The sequence below is a fragment of the Manacus candei genome, unplaced genomic scaffold, assembly GCF_025592945.1.
Source record: "Manacus candei isolate 608988 ecotype Guabito, Panama unplaced genomic scaffold, ASM2559294v1 h1tg000050l, whole genome shotgun sequence".
In the NCBI taxonomy this organism is placed as follows: Eukaryota; Metazoa; Chordata; class Aves; order Passeriformes; family Pipridae; genus Manacus; species Manacus candei.
Genome location: NW_026138098.1, coordinates 33,342,541 through 33,364,911, shown reverse-complemented (window position 1 = coordinate 33,364,911; position 22,371 = coordinate 33,342,541). Strand labels below are relative to the sequence as shown.

At 40.0% G+C, this 22,371-nt stretch overlaps 1 protein-coding gene across 6 annotated transcripts in view; it reads left to right on the top strand.

The window, feature by feature from the left end:
• The window catches only part of CTNNA3 (catenin alpha 3), a 443,012-nt gene that overhangs the window by 7,006 nt on the left and 413,635 nt on the right, over positions 1-22,371 (top strand). For 3 of the 6 annotated variants that reach the window (XM_051800260.1, XM_051800262.1, XM_051800261.1), the window contains 3 exons: positions 2,515-2,637; positions 12,950-13,056; positions 17,828-18,020. In XM_051800260.1, the coding sequence (XP_051656220.1) occupies positions 12,955-13,056; positions 17,828-18,020 (295 nt within the window). In that variant the 5' untranslated portion in view covers positions 2,515-2,637; positions 12,950-12,954. Of the gene's footprint in view, positions 1-2,514; positions 2,638-7,082; positions 7,191-12,949; positions 13,057-17,827; positions 18,021-22,371 lie in introns of those variants that run through there. The other 3 variants (XM_051800259.1, XM_051800266.1, XM_051800263.1) reach the window with 2 other exon arrangements.

Below are 22,371 nucleotides of genomic sequence, written 5' to 3'. Positions count from 1 at the left end.
AACCAAAGGGGAGAAAAAAAATCACAGGAGTTAGCAAAAGAGGCTGGAAAACCTACTACCTGAAAAAAAATGCGTTTGTTGGAAGGAAGGATAAGTGAACACTGACATGAAATGATTTTAAATGAACCCCAACAAATAGACTCAATGCTTATGGACTACCTGTCGCAATGTGAAGGGAGAGTGGCAGGCGGAGGAGCAGGGGCTAGGGCCCCCTCAGGTCAGCCCCCTTCCCCTCAGGTCAGCCCCCTTCCCCTCAGGTCAGCCCCCATCCCCTCAGGTCAGTCCCCCCTCCCCTCAGGTCAGCCCCCATCCCCTCAGGTCAGCCCCCATTCCCCTCAGGTCAGCCCCCATTCCCCTCAGGTCAGCCCCCATTCCCCTCAGGTCAGCCCCCATTCCCCTCAGGTCAGCCCCCATTCCCCTCAGGTCAGCCCCCATTCCCCTCAGGTCAGCCCCCATTCCCCTCAGGTCAGCCCCCATTCCCCTCAGGTCAGCCCCCATTCCCCTCAGGTCAGCCCCCATTCCCCTCAGGTCAGCCCCCATCCCCTCAGGTCACTTCCACTCCCCTCAGGTCAGCCCCCCTCCCCTCAGGTCAGCCCCCATCCCCTCAGGCCCACCCTCAGTCAAGGTGTGTTTCCCTGCCTGTGGTAAGGAGTGGGGCAGGAGCCAGTGACCGTGCTCACCCTGGAGTTCCAGTGGCCCATAGCAGCGGGGTGACTGTGGTGTTCATTTCCTGTGGTGTTTCTCCTTGAGTTTCAGGATTCTGTAACACAAAGACTTGGGCCCCCAAGGTCTTTTCTTCAGGAAAGGGAACTGGGATTTTTTTTATTTTTCATATGTAATTTCTGCATTTTATTGACTCAATACATCTCTTCCTAGTAATGGCACGGGACATTTGGGTATATACAGAACTTGATGGGCTAACACCCATTTAATGGTTGAAAGACAAATTTTCCAGTCAAAACAAAGAGGATTGCTGTTCACCACTGTAGTAATTTGCCTCATAAATAAAACACTGATGTGGTTACAAAGATCTAATGATTAAAAAGATGCAATAGGGATCATCTACATAACTTTATTTGTCTATATGGAATTTTGCAATGAAGTGAATTGTGGTTTTGTTTGTTCTTAACTTTAAAGTAACATTCATGAACTGAGAGAGCTAACAAATGCTGAGAAATACTAACTGCAGTTAGTAAGATTTATACTTTCGTTGCATCCCATAGTTTAAATACAGTACTCAGAAAATTAAATCTTTTTTAGTCCAGCACCTTTCTTCTCTGTTTATTGTTGTTCATGCCTCCTAAATTCATGAATTAGAAGTGAGCAAAGAAGGATCTTTTCCAAGGTTCGAGCTTGAAATATAAACCTGAGAGGAATGAATTATGAATAAAATTGTAAGTTTAATATGGCAATAGCAGGTACATTTCCCTGTAATAAATTATTGTACCATCTAGGAAAGTCTGCTTAGTTTATATGAGTAATATTTGATGCTTTTGCATCCATAATCCATTTTGCTGCATTCTTTCTATGCAGCTTTAGGTGCAGAAGACCCTATTGAAATCAGTTGGCCAAGGTGATTGATTTATTTTTTCTCCCTATTCCTTGCAGCTGTTTCCGTACTGTCTCTTATGTATGTCCAAGTATTTGTGGGGTTTTTTCTCTTTCTCTCTTCTGAGTAGTCACAATATGTGCTCCTTCCTTAGCTGGTTATTTTTTTTTCCTCCTAGTCTAGCCTCTCCAGTGCTATTAGATGGTGTCAGATTATCTCAACCTTTGGGCTGTCTGTGCCCTTTTTACCTCCAAATAAACTAAAAATAGCAAAACTGCTTTGGTAGAAGTTTTCCAAAATGAAAATTCAGCCCATGACACATGGGCCTCATACAGATTTTCAGACTGAATGGTTTAAGACCGCTACAATCTTAAGCAGCAGAATAGAGTCTCTAGCAGAATAGATACAAATATTGAGCAACCTTTACCTGCTTAGAATTTCCAGAGGTTTTTTGTTCATGAGTGCTATTTCAAACTGCATTTCAGGGTACTCAGATTTGCTATAATAGCAAATTAGCAAAACTTCACTCATGTCCATTTCCTAAATGGCTCTCTTGATGGAAAATCTTATAAATGTGGGATTATGAATCTGGAAGTATGTTTTGGTTGTTTTTTGAAGGTAAATGAAGAAGACTGTTCATACAAACCATGGACATTTATGATTTGTATATTGCATCTGTATTTGGGCTGGAATTTACAGTAATGGTCTTTGCTTGCTTTCTTCCCCTTTCCCTTCTCATGTTCCACCTAAACCTCCCTGATTTTTGAGGGGGCTTTGCCGTTTACTTCACTGGTGTCTGATTTAGGGTCTAAAAGCTCGGTGTCAGACTACGTTTGCAAGACTAGGAATGAGCTTGGGTGTCTCTAAGTGGTGTTCTCAGTCGGGCACTGCCACTTTGGGAGGAGTTCCAGTTGAGTACTGCCCTCCCAGTTTTGACTCTTCCCCTCCTGTTTTGTTTCGCATAGACTGGGAATGACAGGCAACCATTTGCTGTCTCACTGTCGGTGCCTCAGGAGTCAAGCTGCATCAAGAGAGTTCTTCACAGAGCTGTTTCTAGGAACTCTTTAGTTAGATTCTTGAATCAAAAGGTAAGATTGAAGAGGAATGTAGGCAATTTTCCATGTTAGTGGAAGTACATGGAGCTGTAAATGGAACTGTTCTAGTTGTTTAATAAAATAACGAGTTCAAAAGTTAAAAAGAGTTAAAATGCTGGTTTTCTTTACCAACTTGCTAAAAAAAGAACTGTAAACATGACTGTTTTAAAAGTGTTATTAATATTTTAAATCATCGTGGTCATGTTGCTTTAAGCCAGTAGCCAAAGTTGTGTGATGTGTTTGCTTATCTTCCAGACATGAGAAACCATATTGAAATAATGGAAAAAGAAGAATAAAATGTTGCATAGATGCTGCTATTTAAAAAAGTTTAACTTACCCCCTTGCACTTTGCTGGATTAGGCATCTCATGCAAGGAAGGTTTATGTAAATGTATATTTATCACGCCTCAGTGTGAAAATACTGACTTACTGCATGATTTTATAACTTTGTTTTTGATTTTAAAATATAGAAGACACTTGTTTATAAGTGAGGGGTAATGAGGGGCTGTTACGTTCAGTACAACCTTCTGCATATTTCAAAACCTTTATGTGCACAATTTTCTGTTAAGTAAAATCCATTTGAATTTCTCTTATTAAAGGCAAGAGCTGTGTTCAGACCTCGTGAAGCCCAAAAGATATCCAACAGCAAAGAATTAGGCCTCGTGACAGACATTTAGGAAAAATGCATGTTGAACTGTTAATGTTTTCTCCTATTCCCAATCAGTTGGTTGATGTTGGAAAACTAATCCACCTTGGAAAAAGGTTTGGGGTTTTTTGCCTTTTTCTTTTTGGTTGCTCTTCACCCAAATCATTTTGAGTTGAAATGAGAGCAAAGGTCAAAATGGGCAGGAATGTCTTCAGTCTTTATTTCTGAAGCTGTTTCACCAGAAACACTGTATCAGCTATATAGAGTTTTTTTTCTGAGCCAAGTTTTGATTTGAGGCTGGTTATCTGAGTTGATAAAGGAAATAGGGTGCCATGCAGCACTGGGAACCCCATTGGAGGAGTAAATGTGCATGTCAAGGTCTATCCATTTATTCAGGCATGGCATGGTGGGATTGTGGTTTCGCTTGAATACTATTTTTCTGTCCCTGTTTATTGGATTATGCTTTCCTATGTGCTAGGTAGCACTGGGTAGCTGCTTGCCTGCATCCAAAGTGATTTGCAAGCATATCTCAAAATCAATATATGTACTTCAGAAGTATCAGTCACATTTGCTACCCTTTGTTCTGGGATTGTTTTGTGCGTGTCTGTAGGTAATGGGGAAGAAGGATACTATTCTAGAATACTAGACTACTGTTTGGGTCAGTGGACAAAACAAATAATGCAAACTTTTATGTCAGTTTGAAAATAGTTACATAAACTAGTACGTGATGGTGAAGCATCCTGGGGTAATGCATGGGTATGAAACAACCAAATCCATTGGCAAAATCAGTAGCAGCTTTACAAAGAATAAAAACCCACATTTTTTTATGTCATTGCAACTGAGCAAGACAAAGACATTTGTTAAGCAAAGCAGTAGAGTGTAATGTGGGAATAGATAATTGTCAGCAAAAAGGGGAAATGGGGAATTGCACATAAAAAATAGAATTTTACAAATAAAATTTTAAAACCTTTTAGTAGCACATCATGGAATCTTTTTGTTAGCTATTTTTTTTTTAATGAGTTGAACAATATCCTATTTTTAGTGGAAGGTCAACTTGAACTTTATTTAAACAGAGCCTCTGGTTCTGAATAGAGATAGGAACACTTTAAATGTGATAACAAAAGGGAGGGATTGGAGCCAGACCTTCTTGACCTATCCTTAGGAGCACAGGATAGCCATCCATGTAAGAACTGTGTACCACTTAAATAGAGAGGGGTCCTTGTTCTGGGCTCAAAGTGCGTGCAGTGAAAATAGCACTGAGACTCATGTGAAAGGAATTTTTTTCTTTAAGAATTTGAAACGGATCCAAAAAATGGTTGGTTTTTTTTATATAAAGTAAATATTTATTTCAGTACCTTAAATATTACAAGTGTAGTTCCTAGACCAAAAACTTGGTCCTTGTGAAACTGTACCTGGAAGAAGTCTTACAAACATAAGATTCTTAAAGTATTTCTAAACTGAGCAGTATTCTTTTAATTCTGCTGTCACTCAGTGCTGTATATCCACTAGAATTCTACTGAGCAGGGCAATGATTTAGTTGACTGGGAAGGTGGTGAGGCTGTTGGCAAGTTCCCAAGTTCCTGTGGTTGGGTTTCAGTGGAGAAGAGTTTTCTCGCTGTGGCTGTAGGCTCAGGACCATGACACACATTTTTTTGGATGGTTGAAAAACAGCCTGGCATGCCAGTGCAAAGCCAAAAGTTGTGTAGCTGGTCAGGCTGTAGGATTCACACTTCTGCTGGAGTGACTCCTAGAATTTGTCACTGTGTCGCAGCTGGAAGTGTGTGCATTCACCAAAGGCAGGAATTCTGGTGCTGTGTTTAAGGGACATGAAGGGATTAGCTGACCTAGGAATAAGAATACTAGTATCTGGGTAAACTTAACATGTGAGTATGGAAGAAGATACTATATACTTTAGATTTATAGTGTAAATTATATTTGGAAATGTTTTACTCTCCTTAGCCTGCTTATTGGTCTCAGTTAAAGAAAGTGGAAATAAGGTGCTCCAGTGACTATGATGGTTTTATCCCAGTACTCTGTCCCTGATTCTGCCACTGGCATTCTCTGTGATCCCGAGTAAATAATTTTTCCTTTGTGATTCTATTTCCTTATGTGATATCGAAACACAACCTCTGCTTGGAAAAGTGCTTTGATGGAATGCACTGTGGAAAACTATGCCTGAGTGTTAAACAAGGAAAAGAGAGCATGTTCTGAATGTTATAACCCTGGGAAAAATCTTAATTTTTTATCTCACTAAATATCAGAAGGTTTGCGTGAGACAAGTCTGTTGAGGTGTAATGCTTTCTCCCATCTCAAATGTTATTTTTCCATAACCCATAATTAAACTTTTTCACGCCATGAGGTCAGTCGTGACCTGTTGCTTGCCATGTGGATTCTCCAGTATCCATACAGAACTAGGCTCAAGCTAGTTTCTTTTCCTTGGTAGCTTGACTTTAAGGGATGATATATAGCACTGTTTATGCTGAGAACTGTGTTGAAGAACTTGGAAATCTTATGTCCTTGGGAATTTCAGCTGCTTTTCAGATGTGGATTGAAAAAGTGCTCTAGGGAGAAAGTAGACACAGGCAGAAGTGAAAGGGAGTATAAAAAGAAGTGCTGTGGTTTTTATTTTCCAGTTACTTCACTGCAAATTTACACCTAAATGCAAAGCCTGTTTAAATAAAGTAGCTTTCAGCTATTAAATGTTATTAATGGATCTGAATCTTGTCACCTTCTTAAGTTCTCCAGCTCTTCTTTCCTTTGTGATGTCTGTGCATTAACATGGGAATAACATGTGTGTTTCTTGTTGCCAGTGGTAAGAAGTGAGAAAGTCTGAGATGGTTAGGGTGTAACCTGACAGCTTTGTCTGGAAATCTAAATAATTTGGCAGGTGCATTGTAGGTTTTCCCAGGTACTAAATGAGCTGATAGTGCTCCATTCTGGGCCTTGGTCTGGCCCACAAAGTACAGCAGGTCTTCAAGCAAAAGAATTGTTGTATTGGGAACAGAACTAGAACATTTTAACCTTCTGAATATCTTATTTCATATGTCACCTAGAGAATTAAAGAGAAATGCAGCAATTGTTTTTGTGACTTCTCTGAAGTCTGATTAGCTCTCACTGTACTGGCTCATTAGCAAAAAGACCAATAAATTTTATTCCCAGAGTGCTGTTGGTACCAATTGATTAAGCGGTATAAGAAATATTGAAATTAAGACCAAATAATAAAAAGCATTCTATTACATATTCTCACATCTTGGAAATCCTCTGGTGCCCTGTCCGTGTGTATCTTGTTAAAAAACAAATCAAGACTACTTTGTCTTAATATTTTTTTCTAGTCTTCCCCGTTTTTCAGAAGCCAATAGGCCTATGCATTTTGTGAGATTGATAGGATATTGTGTTTTATGTCATTATAGAGTACTACACAATAGAAAAAAAACAACAGAGAAAACAAATTTGGTGCCAAGTGACTGGGTGAGAGCCTTATGAATCCCTTTGCTGTCCAGCTCAGGAGGCTGAGAGTGAGTCATTGCCTCCAGACAGAAGTTGGCATACAACTGGAATATATGGGAAAACAGTAGCTGTGCTGAAAATTCCAAGAACAATCACTAGAAGTATGACATGTTTCATGTCATCTAATTGTTCAAAAGCTTGTTAACTCTGATTTTTGTTGCCATGCTTGTGCCCTCGGATATAGCTTTAAGGATGCCCATCCCCCTGCCAGCCCTCCAGCAGCCACTGTGTCCCGTCAGTCATCCTGAAATACACTGGAGAGCTTGTCAGGCAGTGCCTTGCAGATGCCTCAGGAGCCCCATAGTGAGCCACAGCAGTTGCACTGAAGTTCCTAACCCAAGGAAATTACGTAGTTGCCTTAGTGCTGAATATGGACCATGTGTTTTCTAGGATAGGTGAGTGATACGCTGTTGGCTTTTTTATGCTCTAGCAGGAAATGGATTTTAAAGTTCAGATTTTCTAATTTATGCAGAATATCTTTGGCTCTGCTTTCTGACACTTATTGTATCTGTATGCAGATGGTTTAAAAGCTGCAGGTGCTGTGTTCACATTGTGCTGCAGATGGATACAGACTCTGGCTGTTTTTCCAGTGCCTTTGGCCATTTTTCCAGTGTCTTTGGCTATGTCTGATGAAAAGGCAAAATTCTCCTGATATTGAAGTTTGTAGCACTTGGTAGGAGCGTGCAGGTGGTTGCTTTTCTGGCTGTTCTGGGACACAAGTGTATCTTGTGACACATGCTTAACATCCTAAGTGTTGTAAGAGCACCTCGTCTCCAGTGCTGAAATCGCCCACTGTAAAGGTTAATCTAAGCGAGTGTGAGGTTATAGCAGCCTTCTGCCAAAATATCTCACAGTCAAGACTCCTGCTGTAATTAGGAGGCATATTATACTGGACTAGACATATGCATTTCCAAAAAAAAGAAAATGGACTGTGATTCTCATTTTTTTCCTGAGGCAAACACCAGATTTTGTCATCTTAGTGAGTGTGATCTGGAAGGACAGAAGTTCCCTTACTAAGTGGAAGTATCAGAAAATATCTCAGAATGATCTTTACTGGCTGCATATTTTTCTTTCTATCACCTATGATACTTGCCTTGATTAAAAAAAAAGATGAATTAAAAATCAAAATTAAATATTGGTTACCATATAGTATGGTATATAACAGTAAGGAGAGCCTCATAGGTTAAAAGTATGTAGTCAAGGTATCAAAATAATTTAAGATTTTGTAGTTTTCCCTGCACTGGCTTGCAAGGTTGTTTCCATCTTTTGGGCTACTCTAAGGAAGTTTCAGAAAACATTAGAATGTTACTTAAAAAATGTTACTGGAATCAGCAAGTGAGTCCTTAAATGAGTTATTTATACCTTAGAATATAATTGAAATTTTCAGAGACAATAGTTTTTGCAATTGACTTTCAGTTAATGATGAGTTATGGACCTGACTCAAGGCTAAAAGATATTATTGGCTCAGCTGGCTTTTGAACTCAGGGTTCAAGCAAAGAATAAAAATGCTGATATTAGACAATATGCTGAGGTTCAAAACCAAGCAAACAAACAAAACCCCAGCACAACCCAGAAAAGGAAGAGTCATGGCATGTGGATTCACATTTTTCTGACCTGCAAAAATGAGGTTGGATTTGTAACACTTTCCAAGTTTGAGACTGCTCAGGGGTGGAATTCTGGAGCACAGTGATCTCTAGTAAGAGGAATTGACTGTAATTGCAACTATATTTTTATCTGCCAAATTTTATAAAAGATCTGATTGTTGTAGATGACCTGTAGCATGGGAAGTTGTGCTGAGAGAACGGAGAGCAGCTCTGCTGCAAGCAGCAAAGGTTTTATTTCTGGATTTTGAGTAAAGCAGTTGCTAACACCCTTCTTTCAAGGAATTGAGAGGAAGCCACTGCAAAGTTAAAGCATGAGTGCATCTGCAGAAAAACTAATCTGAAAATCATCTAGTAATGTCTTCAGATCTCAGTAGAAGCACGAAGTACTGTCTCCAACTATTTCTTACGTGTCCCCTTGCAACTGATATATGAAAATTCACAGCACAATCAATACTATCTATTTGCAACTGTTGTGATGGATTTCCAGAAGTGTCCATATACTGGGAGGCTCCTAAAAATGTCAAAGATAAGGCTTGGTAACCAGCAGTATCATAAAGATTTATTTTTTTCTAACGTGAATAAAAGGCGGTTTGAAATGTAGGCCAAAGATTTAGAAAACCAGTGAATTGCAGATTGTACAAAAGAGTCTGCCTTTGAAGCAATCCCATGAAGCTGGAGGAGAGTGTCTTGTTGAATTAAAATGCTTTTGGATTCAGGGGTTGTCACGTGAAAGGGGGGAGTTTAGATTTTACCTGTTGGTGCCCCCGGGAAAGTCGAGATCTTCGTGTCCCACCAGTCACCGTCTCGTAATGAGACCCTTCCCCAACAGTCACAAGATCAGAGGGGGATTTGACTACCCCTGTCAGAGGGGCTCAGCCAACAGTGTGGAGACTTTTAGAGCAATCTGCTGAGATATATATTAAGAAAGCACAAGCTCTAGTACTAATAACAGCATTTAACTTGTGTAGAGTATAATTCTTACCCAGGGCATCCCTGTGGGGGGAGAAGATGGGCTCAGCCTGTCAGCTGACCCCAGCAGTTTCAGTGGAGTCTTCTGCAATCTTCCCCCTATCCCCAACTTACTTTTATACTATTTCTTTATGTTTAGGTGGAGCTTGAGTAGCTCTAGTCATAAATACCTTTTATTTCTGATTGGTATAAAGTTCTCTTGCCTAATGGGATGGGGGTGGTTGTCTGGGGGGGGGTTTGACGTGGTTGTTGGCTCAGCAGCAGAACCCCTTGTTTCTCCCTTGGCTGACAGGTACTGTATGGTCTCATGATCTTCCAAGTAGCACAGTGTTTCAGCTTTCTGCCAGGATTTCCATGGAGGGAGGCCACGTAGACTTCACTTTGTTCCTCTCTCTGTTCCATCCCTCTGAGCACACGATTGTCGTTGTATGGGGAGCGTGTCGACTGCATTCCATCCACGGACTTGCAGCTGCATTTCACTCTAAGAATTCTTAGTCTCCCCTAAATTCTAACCCTGCCCATCATCCCACAGGGGTGGACATAGCAGAAAAAGCACAGATGCTTCTCTGCTGTATGTTCAGAGACTGCACCAACATGCTGGCAAGTGGGCACAGATGTGACCCAGTGTTTGCCAACACTGCAGGACAATCCAAGGTGCACTCACTATGGTTTTGTTAGGGGAGAGGCAAATAAATACCAATGCAGTTTGGAACTGAAGCTGAGGGGAGAGCAAGGGTGTGAGTGACAGACATTTTTGACTTTCAGAGCAAGTTATTAGTACTGTAGGGGAGAGCTTACTTAAACGGGTTCAAAAGAATCTCTCGCTCAAATTTGCTGTCTTTAATTCCAGTGATTGTGTGGAGGTCTGAATGTTGGTGGGAACCTGACTTCCAGGTTACTCATGGCTCCCTTGCTATCATAGCAAATGCTGCTAGAAATAACTATCTCTGTCTAGAATTTTAATCTACTTGGCAGGCATGGAACCTTTCTGAATATTCATTGTTCAATGAAATGATGCAATTAATAGATGTTAGTCCTTTGAGACTGCATTTTATACTAGTCCTCTCGCTATTGAGGTAGACAGACTTCGCTTGCATCATTATATATTGAGAGTATTTCCAAAGAATTATATGATTGAGAAGTTGGTTTTGCTTTTGTTTTTATTTTCCAAACATAAAGAACCAATGGGTCTAACAGTAAGAATCACTAAAGATAAAATAAAAAGCTTTTTAAAAAAGTCTTGCTTGCGTGAATACAGTGTGGCATATCTTTGGCCTGAGCTGTAAGAATAAGCCCTTGTTACAGAGGTCAGCACACCAAGGGTGTTATGTGCACAATGTGAAGAAGCCAGGAGGTGTTGCACTTCCATGATGACCCAAGCTGTAGCTGTATGGAACACTCTGAGTGATTCTAAATTTGTCTTATAGCAATTGTTCCACTAAGCGGTAGATGGAAAGAGCCTGCCTTATTTCTTGCTTTGTTGCATGTACAGTGTATTGTCAAGAAGTGGCAGCCTGACCCATAGCTAACCTGCTGGGCTGGATGGGCTGTTGATCTGGTTCTGCAGGACATGTTGAATGTGCTTGTTGATGCTCGTTGATTTTTGATGTCTCCTGTCTCTAGTGGTCTGAGATTCTGAAAACATTACTTACTTTGGAAACAAAGTGTTTTGCCTGCTGTGAGCATGCCTAACCACCAGTCTCTACAGCTGTTCCGTGTTTGCAGTGTTTTGTTCTGAGCTCAATGAGTAAATCAGTATTTTCCAAGGAGCAGAACAGAAGATAGCGAGTCATCCATCCGTTGCAAGGCGCTTTGTAGCAGCTGCAGTGAGGCTGTGTGAGTAAGAGGGGTGCTCTGTGCACTTGCACAGCTCCCACTGCATCCTGTGGGGGAGAAGGCACAGCAATTGGATCTGGCAGAAGGGCTGCAGACCTTTCCCACCACTTGTTTCTGAAGCAGTGAATTATGAGGGGGCTCAGTTCCCTTCAAACAGAGGGATAAGGAGTATTTCAAAACTATTGGAATATCCTGCCTACTGATTTATTGGACAGAAAGAGAACCACTGACGCTGGTGATTTTGGGAGTCTCAGATTTTATCTCATTGGGGTTTGTTACAAGTATCTCAATGCTGAATGTGTAAAATTCAACCATATAATTTACTTTGACATTTTCTAGAGTTCTCTTTCCATTATTCATTTCCATGGAAGGAAAAGTGTCATTGAGGTCAATCTGATCTCAAACTTCTCTTCTCTTTATCTTTTGGCTTGGAATTAAAATGGAAAAATCCCTTCTCTACATATGGTATCACCTGACTGAATGCAGCTGAATCTGTGGGAACTTAGGTTTGCCAGTAGTGCAGCTTGTAATAAAAGAATAAACTTGGCACTTCTGTAACCTTTATTAAGAATGGCAAACCCGTAAATTGCTTTTAACTGTAATTCTTTAGGTATTGTTGATATTATCTTTGCTTGTAAGTGAAATGTGAATAACTCTTCAGATCCATTTCTACACAATGTGCTATAGAAACCCTAAACCTATTGTGTTGTATTAAATCAATGCTAGGTTTACTGGAAGGTAACAATATATCTCTTTAGCCTGCACAGTTGCAGTACTTTATTAGTTTATTATACAGCAGCAATGGTTGTAATAAGTCTTGCTTAAAAATGACAGATACCCATTATTTGTGTGTTTGAAGTCTTTATTGGCTAAAAAGGCTTTGCTGAGCTATGTTTTATGGGACGTTAAATTACTGCAAAATTTAAAATGTCTTTTATTTTGGGACAATAATAAGTTGCATTCCAACTAAAGCACAGTTATAATTCTCTGGTGGTACACACACATTTCAGGCTAATGGCCTGAACCATGGCCCAGTGAACTTGGTGAAAACCCCTAAATTAACATCAATAGACTTTGGATCAAGTTCCTAATGAATGATTTGTTCACTTTAAAGACCTTACTTAGCTTTACTTCCATCTTATTGACTTCAGTAATAGGCAGTCTTGACTTAATCTGTCTTGACACTTAGAAAAGGTTTGTTATTGCATGTTGTAAAATGACAAAATACTTCACTTTCTCCTGCTATTAATTTCCAGTAGCTCTAAGGTCTACTGTATGTTTTTGTTCTTAAGGTGTTCATTATGACCACTGTAATTTGGCACATGGAGTGAGATAACAAGTACTGTGCACATGTATCACATGTTTTTGTGATAAATTCAGTAATGTAATATAATATTTTTACTTTAAAGCTCCTTTTTAGACTACTAGAGAACTTACATTTAATGGTATTCTAATGCAATTATCCTTGTGTATTTTTTAATATGTGGTCAATGTAGAAATCTGTGTGAGAAGACAAGAAATTATATGTACTTTAAATCTATGATTTCACAGTCCATGTAAGCATTAGCATATTTTTTTCACAATGAAGAATTGTAAAAATTACTTTTTTTTCTTGAAATCCCAAGGCTGTTGTGAAACAAGTCCATATTCCCATAGGCAGTCTCTCTGCTCTGACAGAGGGCAATGAGACTTGCAGTCATGGCTAATAATTACTTACTGCATTTTTTTTGTTGTTTTGTACCTAGGTGAAATGTCAACCAAAGTGCCAAACATTAAGCTGAAAATTGATCCTCGGGATCTGCAGATCCAGACGTTTACAGTGGAGAAATTACTGGAACCGTTGATAATTCAGGTATTTTAGAATTGCAGAAAATAGGGGGGAAGGGAAGAAGGCTGAAGAACTTTGACTAAGGACACAACTCTTCTGCACTTGTAGTTTATTCTGGCTCAGAACCTGTCCAGGGGGATCTGCCTTCTTCTAGATTTAGTCACTTGTTCAGTCACTTCCATTTTTGCCACACAATATATCATAGTTACATGTTACATGTTACATGTTACATGTTCTCTTGTACAGTGCTATCTAGTAGATGTTTCAATGTAGACTACACAGCAAATGGATTTCCAGTGCAGGAAGAGTTTCATATTTGAAGTAGTGGACAGAGTAGAAAAGAGCCTTGAAAATCTGTAGGTGAGTTTCTTTATCTGAATTTTGAGAAGAATGGCATTTTGGGACATTTTAGGGTCTTTAATACAATGGAGAGGACCTACTCAAAGACCTGACCTCCTTTTGCAAATAATGTGTATAACTAAGAAAGTGTTAGGAGACCTCTGTAGCAATATGTTACAGGATGAAGAACAGAAAGGAAATCTGTTTTGAAACTTCAGCTATTTTGAATTTTCTCTCCCTTGTGTGTAGAACAAAGATATTGGGTTACCTGCATGTAATTAGTCACACACAGCCCAAGGAAGCCATCTTACCTCTGTCCTTTTCTATGCTCTTCTCAATCTTAGAAAAGCTTGAGTCTGTTAAAAATGGAAGTGCTTTGGTTCTAGGAGAATATGTTTTGGACTGTCTTTTCCCCCTTTCAACATTAATGCTTTGTTTCAGAACAGAACTGTGGAAGGAAAACTCGAATTTTGAGTGGAAGGAGACAAAAATGTGCTGAAAATGCAAAAACAGGTTAAAACTAATACTCAGTGAAGGGTGATTGAGATGCTAGAAGGGTAATAAATGAAAACTGGTCTGTGATTAGAAAGAGAATCAGACCAGTCACAGATAAAAATTATGTTCTTGCTAGATTCACTTAGCAACTGCTGCTGGAATACAGTTTAACTTTGAGATTTATGTTGTAATTTATTTATTTAATAAATAAATTTGTCTTGTAATGCTGTAGCAGGAAAGAAGCAGTGGAAGTGTTTGAGGTTCCCCGAAGTCTGCCCTAGCCACTTATGCTAAATGTTGGAGCAATCTTTAGGTTAACAGCATCAATCTTGGAGAAAATCAAGCCAACCTCAACCTAGGAAGTCACTAGGATGTAGTTGTGGAAGTAACTTTGCAAATTACTTTGTTAGATTGACTTTCACCCCTGCAATCTGCAGTTGGCAGTGGTGATCACTTTGAAACTGTGAAAATAGTAGGACACATTATTTTGTATAAAACCCCCTCGGACGTGGCAACTTCTCTATCCATGCCCTTTGGAGTCCCTTGGATCACTGGTGAAGGCCAGGGAGTTGAAAGGCTTGTATTCTCCCCTGTCAGCCATGCCCTAGAAGTTTGCTCACCCAGAGAACGCACGCTGGTGGTTTTTATTCTAGGTACGGGGAGTTTTCTTTCTGTGTGCTGAAAGGGATGAACCAGGGTGTGTTTGTATGGGCAGTACTTCAGATTGGAAACAGTGGGCAGGGGTTCTGCTGTTGTCATTAGATCACTTGAGTTCATTTTCAAATGACTAGGGATTGCAGTTACACTGAATTAAATTTTTAACAAAAATGATGGTTTATGATTGATGCTTAGAAACACTTTTATATTAAGGTAAAGGTGAACTAAATATTTTATACGCAGGGTACCAAGACATTGTTTCTTGAACTACTGCAGTATTAAAAGATTGTCTCTAAGTGCTGCCTGGAACTGAATACAGCCTGACAGAGCCTCTGCACAGTTCCTTAGGAACTCAGTATTTGGGATAACTATGACAACCCCCCCACACCCCTTCAGCCTAATAAGTAATGGCAATAACAGGCAAGAGCAACAAGATTCAGCTTTGCAACTGTGATGGCACATGGGCTTGAAAACGACTTAAAATCCCCTTGTGCCTCTAGCACAGCTTTTGTTCCCACCAGAGATGTGCTGGGGACTTGCTGTGTGTGACAACAAGGTGTTAGTGACTGGGAAATGTAGTCATGCATGAGCAGGATTAATGGGGTTATGTTTTCCCTTTTTCTTGTAATGATATCATTTTGACTGTGTATTCTGCCACTACAGTGCAAGCTGTGTTGACAATGGCACACTGTGTGAGCTACTGTGTGGTTCAATTCTTTCTGTACGGGATCTGCATAAAGTTTTTGCATTCCTCATTGGGATTCTGTGTTAGAGAATGCAGAGTAGTTTTTCTGTTTTCTGTAATCTCCATGAACAAAGAGCTGTCTATCAAATCAGAAGCTGCCTCTGATATTTCCTGACGGTGATGCTGAAGATGAAGGGTCTCGTAGTCAAGAGTTTTCACCTGCAGGAATGATTATTTTTTCCATGCTTTCCCATTTGTTTTATTCCTCCTCAACATATGAATGAACAGTGCATAGAATGACATTTTACATAAAAAAGACTACAGTAAAAATCTGAGAAATAGAATATATTATTCTCTGGGAAATGTGATTAAATACCTAAGACACATAAAAAGTATTTTTTACATGATAGATTTTTGGGGCAGCTTGCAATTTTTGATGGTGTTTGATGCCTTTCTTGTTGGAAGTATCAGCCTATAATCTCTTTAACTCATTCTTAAAAATATGATCATTGAAACTGCATTAAAGGCTTTAGAACTGATGTTAGAGGGTTCGTAAAAATAAAAGGTAGAACGATTCTTATTCCCAGTGCATTCTCTTACCAGCTGGCTGATTTATGTGCAATAAATAATTTCATTTTCTTCCTTTGAGCCACAGTCAGAAAAATACATGAGCCCTCTCTAACAATCTGAGCCAGAGTTATTAATGTTGCTGTCTCCCTTGGGACCTGCCAAAGCGGTCTATGTCAAGTGGATGGTCCTTTTTCTCCCCAAATTTCACATGAATGATATAGGGGGCAGGGCTTTTATCTTTCAAAGATGTGTTTATAGAAATGTTCCCAGAGGATGTTTGTCAGTGACTTTTAAAAGTACTGATTCATGAAAAGCACTCGAGTGCATGAATTCATGGACAAGATCTAAAGGTGAGCTGAGGCACAGAGAGCACACTTCTCATTTTGTGCCTGTGTGTGGAGCCCTCCTTCACAGACCAGCTCAAACTACAACTCCACTGCAGCACTTAGCTGAGTTTGCCTGCTGGCCTGAGAAATTCAGAGTCAGTTCTCTTGCTTTGCCTATCCAATACTGCTGGTGGTTGGAATGCCATTAATAAAATGAAGCTCCAGGGTTAGATCTGTACTTAATATTATACTATCCATGCTTCAGCACAGAGAACAGAACAGAGGATTAAAAAACGTCAGTGAACTTAATGAAAAAATCCTTTTGGAGTCTTTCCATAGTGTGGCAGCTCAAGCAATGCCTTTAGAGCATAGTTGTTCAGAAACTTTCTGTTGGAGTGTGGAGGCTGTGCTCAGATGATGAGGAATGTTGAGTGGGATGCTCTATGAAAATAAGTTCTTTATGGACGTTGAAATGCGTTGTTAAAAAATATAATTTGGACAAAGCTGCAGTATAACTACATTCTGGGCAAAATGATGTACAGTTTTAATGTTGAGAGCATACCAAAGATTTCAGAGGTGCTGAGTTCTGGCCACTGTGATACTCCCTTGTAAGAAGAGAAGGCGTTTGGAAAGGTGTCTGTACTCATTTTGAGTATTTGTTTCTGAGATACCTTGGGAGTCTTAAGTTGGAAATATGGAAGATTCAGCACTTTAGGGGGAAAAGGACCTGGGGGTGCTGTTGGACAGCAGCTGAACATAAGCCAGCATGTGCCCAGGTGGCCAGAAGGCCAGTGGGATCCTGGCCTGGATCAGAAATAGTGTGGCCACAGGACTAGGGCAGTGATTGTGCACTGGTGAGGTCACACCTTGAATACTGTGTTCAGTTTTAGGCCCCTCATGACAAGAAAGACATTGAGGTGCTGGAGAGTGTCCAGAGAAGGGCAATGGACATGGGGAAGGGTCTGGAGCACAAGTCTGAGGAGGAGCAGCTGTGGGTGTTTAGCCTGGAGAAAAGGAGGCTTGGGGGGACCTTATTGCTCTCAATTCCCTGAAAGGAGGTTGTGGGCAGGTGGGGGTTGGTCTCTTCTCCCAGATAACAAGTGATTGAAGAAGAGGAAATGGCCTCAAGTTGCACCAGGGGAGGTTTAGATTGGATATTAAGAAAAATTCTGCCCCTGACAGGAGTGTCATTGGAACAGGCTGCCAAGGGAAGTTGTGGGGTCACCATCCCTTGAAATATTCAAAAAACATGTGAATGTGGTGCTTAGGAACATGGTTTGGTGGTGGACTTGGCAATGTTAGCTTTATGGTTGGACTCTGATTTTGGAGATCTTTTCCAACCTTAATGATTCCTTGCTGAACCCTCCTTGGATAGCACTAGTCATTTGTTGTTATTATTATGAGCAAATTTTAAAATAAGCAGTGTCAGGAGTCGGCATCAGAGATTTCTATTAGATGAGATGAGAGATTTCATAGATGAGATTTCTAATGACTTTGCTTTGATCATACAGAAAGAACACGAAAATGAGGCATATTGAGTAAAATGTCAGATTTTATTCAGTAGTTTGTCCATTCTCAGCATGTGTGCTGAACTTGCCTGTCTCTAAAGCAGTGGGAATCTGCTTATTCTCAACTATATATTTTTTTTAATTTGAGAACAATATAAATTCACTTATTGTAGAACTTACACCATTACTGTGTTTTTTGTTTCCTTTAATTGTAGGTTACAACACTAGTGAACTGTCCACAGAATCCTTCTAGTAAGAAAAAGGGTCGTTCCAAAAGAGCTCGTGTCTTGCTGGCTTCTGTGGAAGAAGCCACTTGGAATCTGTTGGACAAGGGAGAAAAAATTGCCAAAGAAGCAGCTGTGTTTAAAGAGGAACTTCATGCAGCTCTTGCTGATGTCAGGAAAGAGAGTAAGTATGTGACAAACAGTGTAGGCCCCACAAGGAATTAGTTTAACCATGTAACACTGGTGTCAAAGTGAAGGTAGGATATCCAGGAGAAATGTGTTTTGATGTGCAAATGTCTGAACTTTGTGTTGTCTAATTGTGTATTCTCAGATACCACTTATAAGGAGGTAAAGTGTGCAAGCTGTGCCCCATTGTGGAAAAAGACTTATATCAGTGGAAGTTATGTTGTTGGAAATTTTTTTTTCAATGAATACAGGATGCCCCTTGGCAATTTTAGTGGCTGTTAAGCACAAGTTGAAGTTAATATTTGCTGTTAAGCACAAGTTGAAGTTAATATTTGCTTTAATGCTCTTCTTGCAAAGAGGCTGTTCACCCAAATGCGGGATTAAGGCCTTTTAGTGAAAAATCTAAACCTGAAAATCTTCCCTCTTTTGTGCAGTAGTAAGGATTTCCTTTGGGAAAGGGTAATAGTCCTGTTGGAAGGTGTGTTTTGGGACCTCAGTAGGAGGAAGATGGATTCTGTAGCCTACTGTAAGTCATCCCCTCATGATAGAGCAGCTCCTCTTTGGTGAGTTTTGCCATATTCCATTTTGTCGTGGCTTGTCTCCCCATTTCCAATGAGATTCATGGAACAGGACTAGGTTTTGTGATCTGCTGAGAATTTTCTTTCAGGCTCTTTGTTTCTTTATTGATTTTTACTTTCCCCATGAGTGCTCAAAATATCTGGGAGAATATGAAGGCCAGGCTCAAATAAGTCAGATAATCAACATCCTAAATGTGTTCCTGCAGAAATCACAAGTTCAAGTTCATCCATGTTTTAATTGTATCACCCTACTCTTACTAAAGATGTGATTTAATCAATTTATTTTTAAAATTTATTTTATTTCATTTAGTCTTCCTCTCCGTGCAGCTGGGCTGGTTTCTGAATCTGTGCTGTTGTTCAGGGTAGTGATTCCTGGCTCCAGAGATGGCTGTGCTTTAGAGTTTGATATATGCATGTGGTGTCTGAGATACCTTAAGGTCCTTTGTGATTAAAAGCATTATGACCAGCATGTGTCACTGTTATCTGTCACACTGATCAGCTGAGGTTCTTGAAAAATCAGTCACTTTGGAGTACTCTTAAAATGTTAGCCCATCCATTACAGGCCGATAACACAAGGCAAGAATACAATATATAGCTTTATATTGATTTTTATACATGGATAAATTGAAAATGTGAAATATTTTTATATTACTTATTGATTCTCAGCCAAGGCCAGAGATAAATACAAAAATAAATAATACATAAAGTAGATTATATACACCTCATACATTTTAAAAGAATGTTAAATCCGTGTTATCACCTGTCATTATGCAGTGACAAATTGAGTGTTCACAACCCATCTCTCTCTAAGGATTTACCAAACTGCACAAGTCAATTTTAAGAAATTGTTGAACAACTGTAAAAAAAAAATAGCAGTTCATTAATTTTGCAGATACCTGTAGCCTTTGAAGCTGTGTGTTATTTTTAATTTGTGGTGTGCCACATCATATGCAACTTCATTGCCTGTTATTCAAGCCACATTCTGCTGCTGTTAAATGTCTCCTGTTATTTACTTCCAGCTCTTTGAAAGGATGTGGGTCGTCAACTATTGCGTGCGTGTGGTTGTGTGCAGTCACCTGCCATTCACGTCATAGCATATCATATTGAATTTTCTAGGGGCATACTTTTCTGTGGTGACTGGCAGGTGTATCTTTATTAATACAATTTAAAATAAATTAGGAGTTTTTGCACGTGGTTCCAGCTCGTGTTTACTGTCTAATGGCATCCTGAAACGTTGCTGTAGATGATGTCACTCCCATGTGACCCAGAGTCGCACACCGACATCTGGAAAGAATAAATCCTCTCTCCCCTCCTCGTGAGTTTTAGCTTGTGTACTCACTGAACTTGGTGAGTTGAGGATGCAACATGAGAATCGAAGCCTTACTTCTTTGGAATGTCAGTCACCAGTGTGAAAATGCTGCTTTGTTACTTTTGGAGCTCTTTAATAGAAGTTCCTTTTAAGGGACTATTTTCAAGCTGCTTCTGATAATCCTGTACATAATTTTGGAGAATAGAGGAGCAAATTAGTAGGATTAAAATGAACAGCAGTGATAAGATTTGTCATATTTAATTCATCTGATGCACGAGTGATTCATGGTCTTCAGAAATCTGGACATGGGTATGGCTTCGCTGTTTACAGTTTGGTCTTGACACTCAGTAGATGACATTTTGGTAACTCAAATTTAGTTGAATTCTGTTAGTGACCTCTGAAAGAAGGTGTTGCTCTAATGAATGGCAGATGAATATAACCTGAAGAAATCTCATGTCTGCTTCCTTGACATCTGCAAAGTTTTACCACAGTCTTTGAGCTGATCATTTTAATACAGAGGTCCGCTGCATTTTCCTGTCAAGAAACTACTTTTCAGGCCTATCTCTATCCCCATCTTGATTCCCCTTCTTCTGGAACTCAGCTCAGTGGGTCAGCAGGAAGGTGTGTGGGTGTGGGACTGTCATCACCCAGAAACGCCCTAGCCCAGTAACTGAGGAACTGCCACATTTGCCTGTTGAATGGATTTGGTGAAGCTTTGTTAAAGGGTACTCATGCTCACATTTTTATTCTAAAATAGTGTAATAAACCCCAAAATAAGTATATTTAAAAATTCTCACTGGCAGATTTCATACGTGTACAGAATTTCAAAAGATTCCCTTCTGACTCAATGTACTGTGAAATAAGTGACCCCAATGCAAAGGGGGTAAGAAGCATTGTTCAACCATGAATGCTTCTGACACTAAACATCAGCTTCTAATGAATGTCCTGATTCTGAGATTTAATCAGTTTTAAGACAAAACAGTTCTATAGTTTGTGTGGTGAAGTGTTGTCTGAGAAATCTGAATTAAAGTCTAGCATTATATTTAGGATAATGATTTTTTGCATTTGTGTGAAGGTGTGATGGTTTATGGTTTTCAAACAGTTGTGTGGGCATAGCTGAAATGCCATTGCTTACTGACTATATATAGTCAGAAACACAACAGTTGTTGTCTGTGTTGTTTCTCTCTCTTGCAATGTCAGTGTTTCTTGCCTTTGGCTATTACCATACTCAAGTGTGTTCCTAGATAAGCCTTTCATCACACTTAGCAGTGAACTGAAAGCAAGTTACTGGCTGGAGTTACATTTTGAGCCTTCAGCTCTTTGAAATGATAAAAAATACTTTGATATTTTGAATGTCCATATTTACTGTCTTTTGACATTAAACAGGGGAGGCAAGACTTTTATGGCATGGAAGAAACTACCATTCACTGACAAGAAATGGGGAGTTTAAGGACATTTACTAAAGGAAGGGTAAAGTGATCTTTTGTATTATACTATATTCTTATTTGTCCCTCCCCTCATCTTAAAAGTAAACTTAACTTTCTCATCCCACATCAAGAGGTACATGTGTGTGTTCTGCATCTAAGGGACTTTAATTCTGTTAGAGACAGAACTTAGATATTCAAATGGCTTAAAATAACCTGTGCTGTACATGCTTTTCATCAAACCAAGAACAGATGCCTCGTAGAAAAGCTTCTGACGTCACCATCACTGGATCAGGTGTCCCTGAGTGGGAAAGGGGGAATGAAGAGGTGGATGTAAGGCATGATGGGGGGATGTGGTGGCTCTGATTGCACATTAGGAAGAACTGTATGAGATGTGGAAGTGGAACTTCCTGGTATGCAGCAGTGAAATAATTGCAATGCAACAGAATACAGTGATGTCTGAGTGAGGTAAGACTCTGTGGCAGGAGAGAAATGTCCTGTAACATCTACAGAGAGCTATTGTGGCAATCTGAGTTATCACAGTTAGTAAGTGTTCTATTAACTGTTCTGTTAACCAGGTGGTGAGACCCCACCTGGAATACTGTATTCAGCTCTGGGGCCTCCAGCATGAGAAGGACATGGACCTGTTGGAGCCAGTCCAGGGAAGGTCACAAAGATGATCAGAGGGATGGAACACCTCCTGTTAAGACAGACTGAGAGAGCTAGGGTTGTTCAGCTTGGAGAAGAGAAGGCTCTGGGGAGACCTTATTGCAGCCTTTCAGCACCTAAAGGGGACCTACAAGAGAGCTGGAAAGGGACTTTTGACAAGGGAGAAAAGCTTTAAACTGAAAGAGGATGATTTAGATGGGATGTAAGGAAGACATTCTTCACTATGTAGATGGTGAGGCACTGGCATAGGCTGTCCAGAGAAGCTGTGGCTGCCCCATCCCTGGAAGTGTTCAAGGCTGGGTTGGGTGGGGCTTGGAGCAACCTGGGCTAGTGGAAGGTGTCCCTGCCCATGGCAGGAGAGTTGGAACT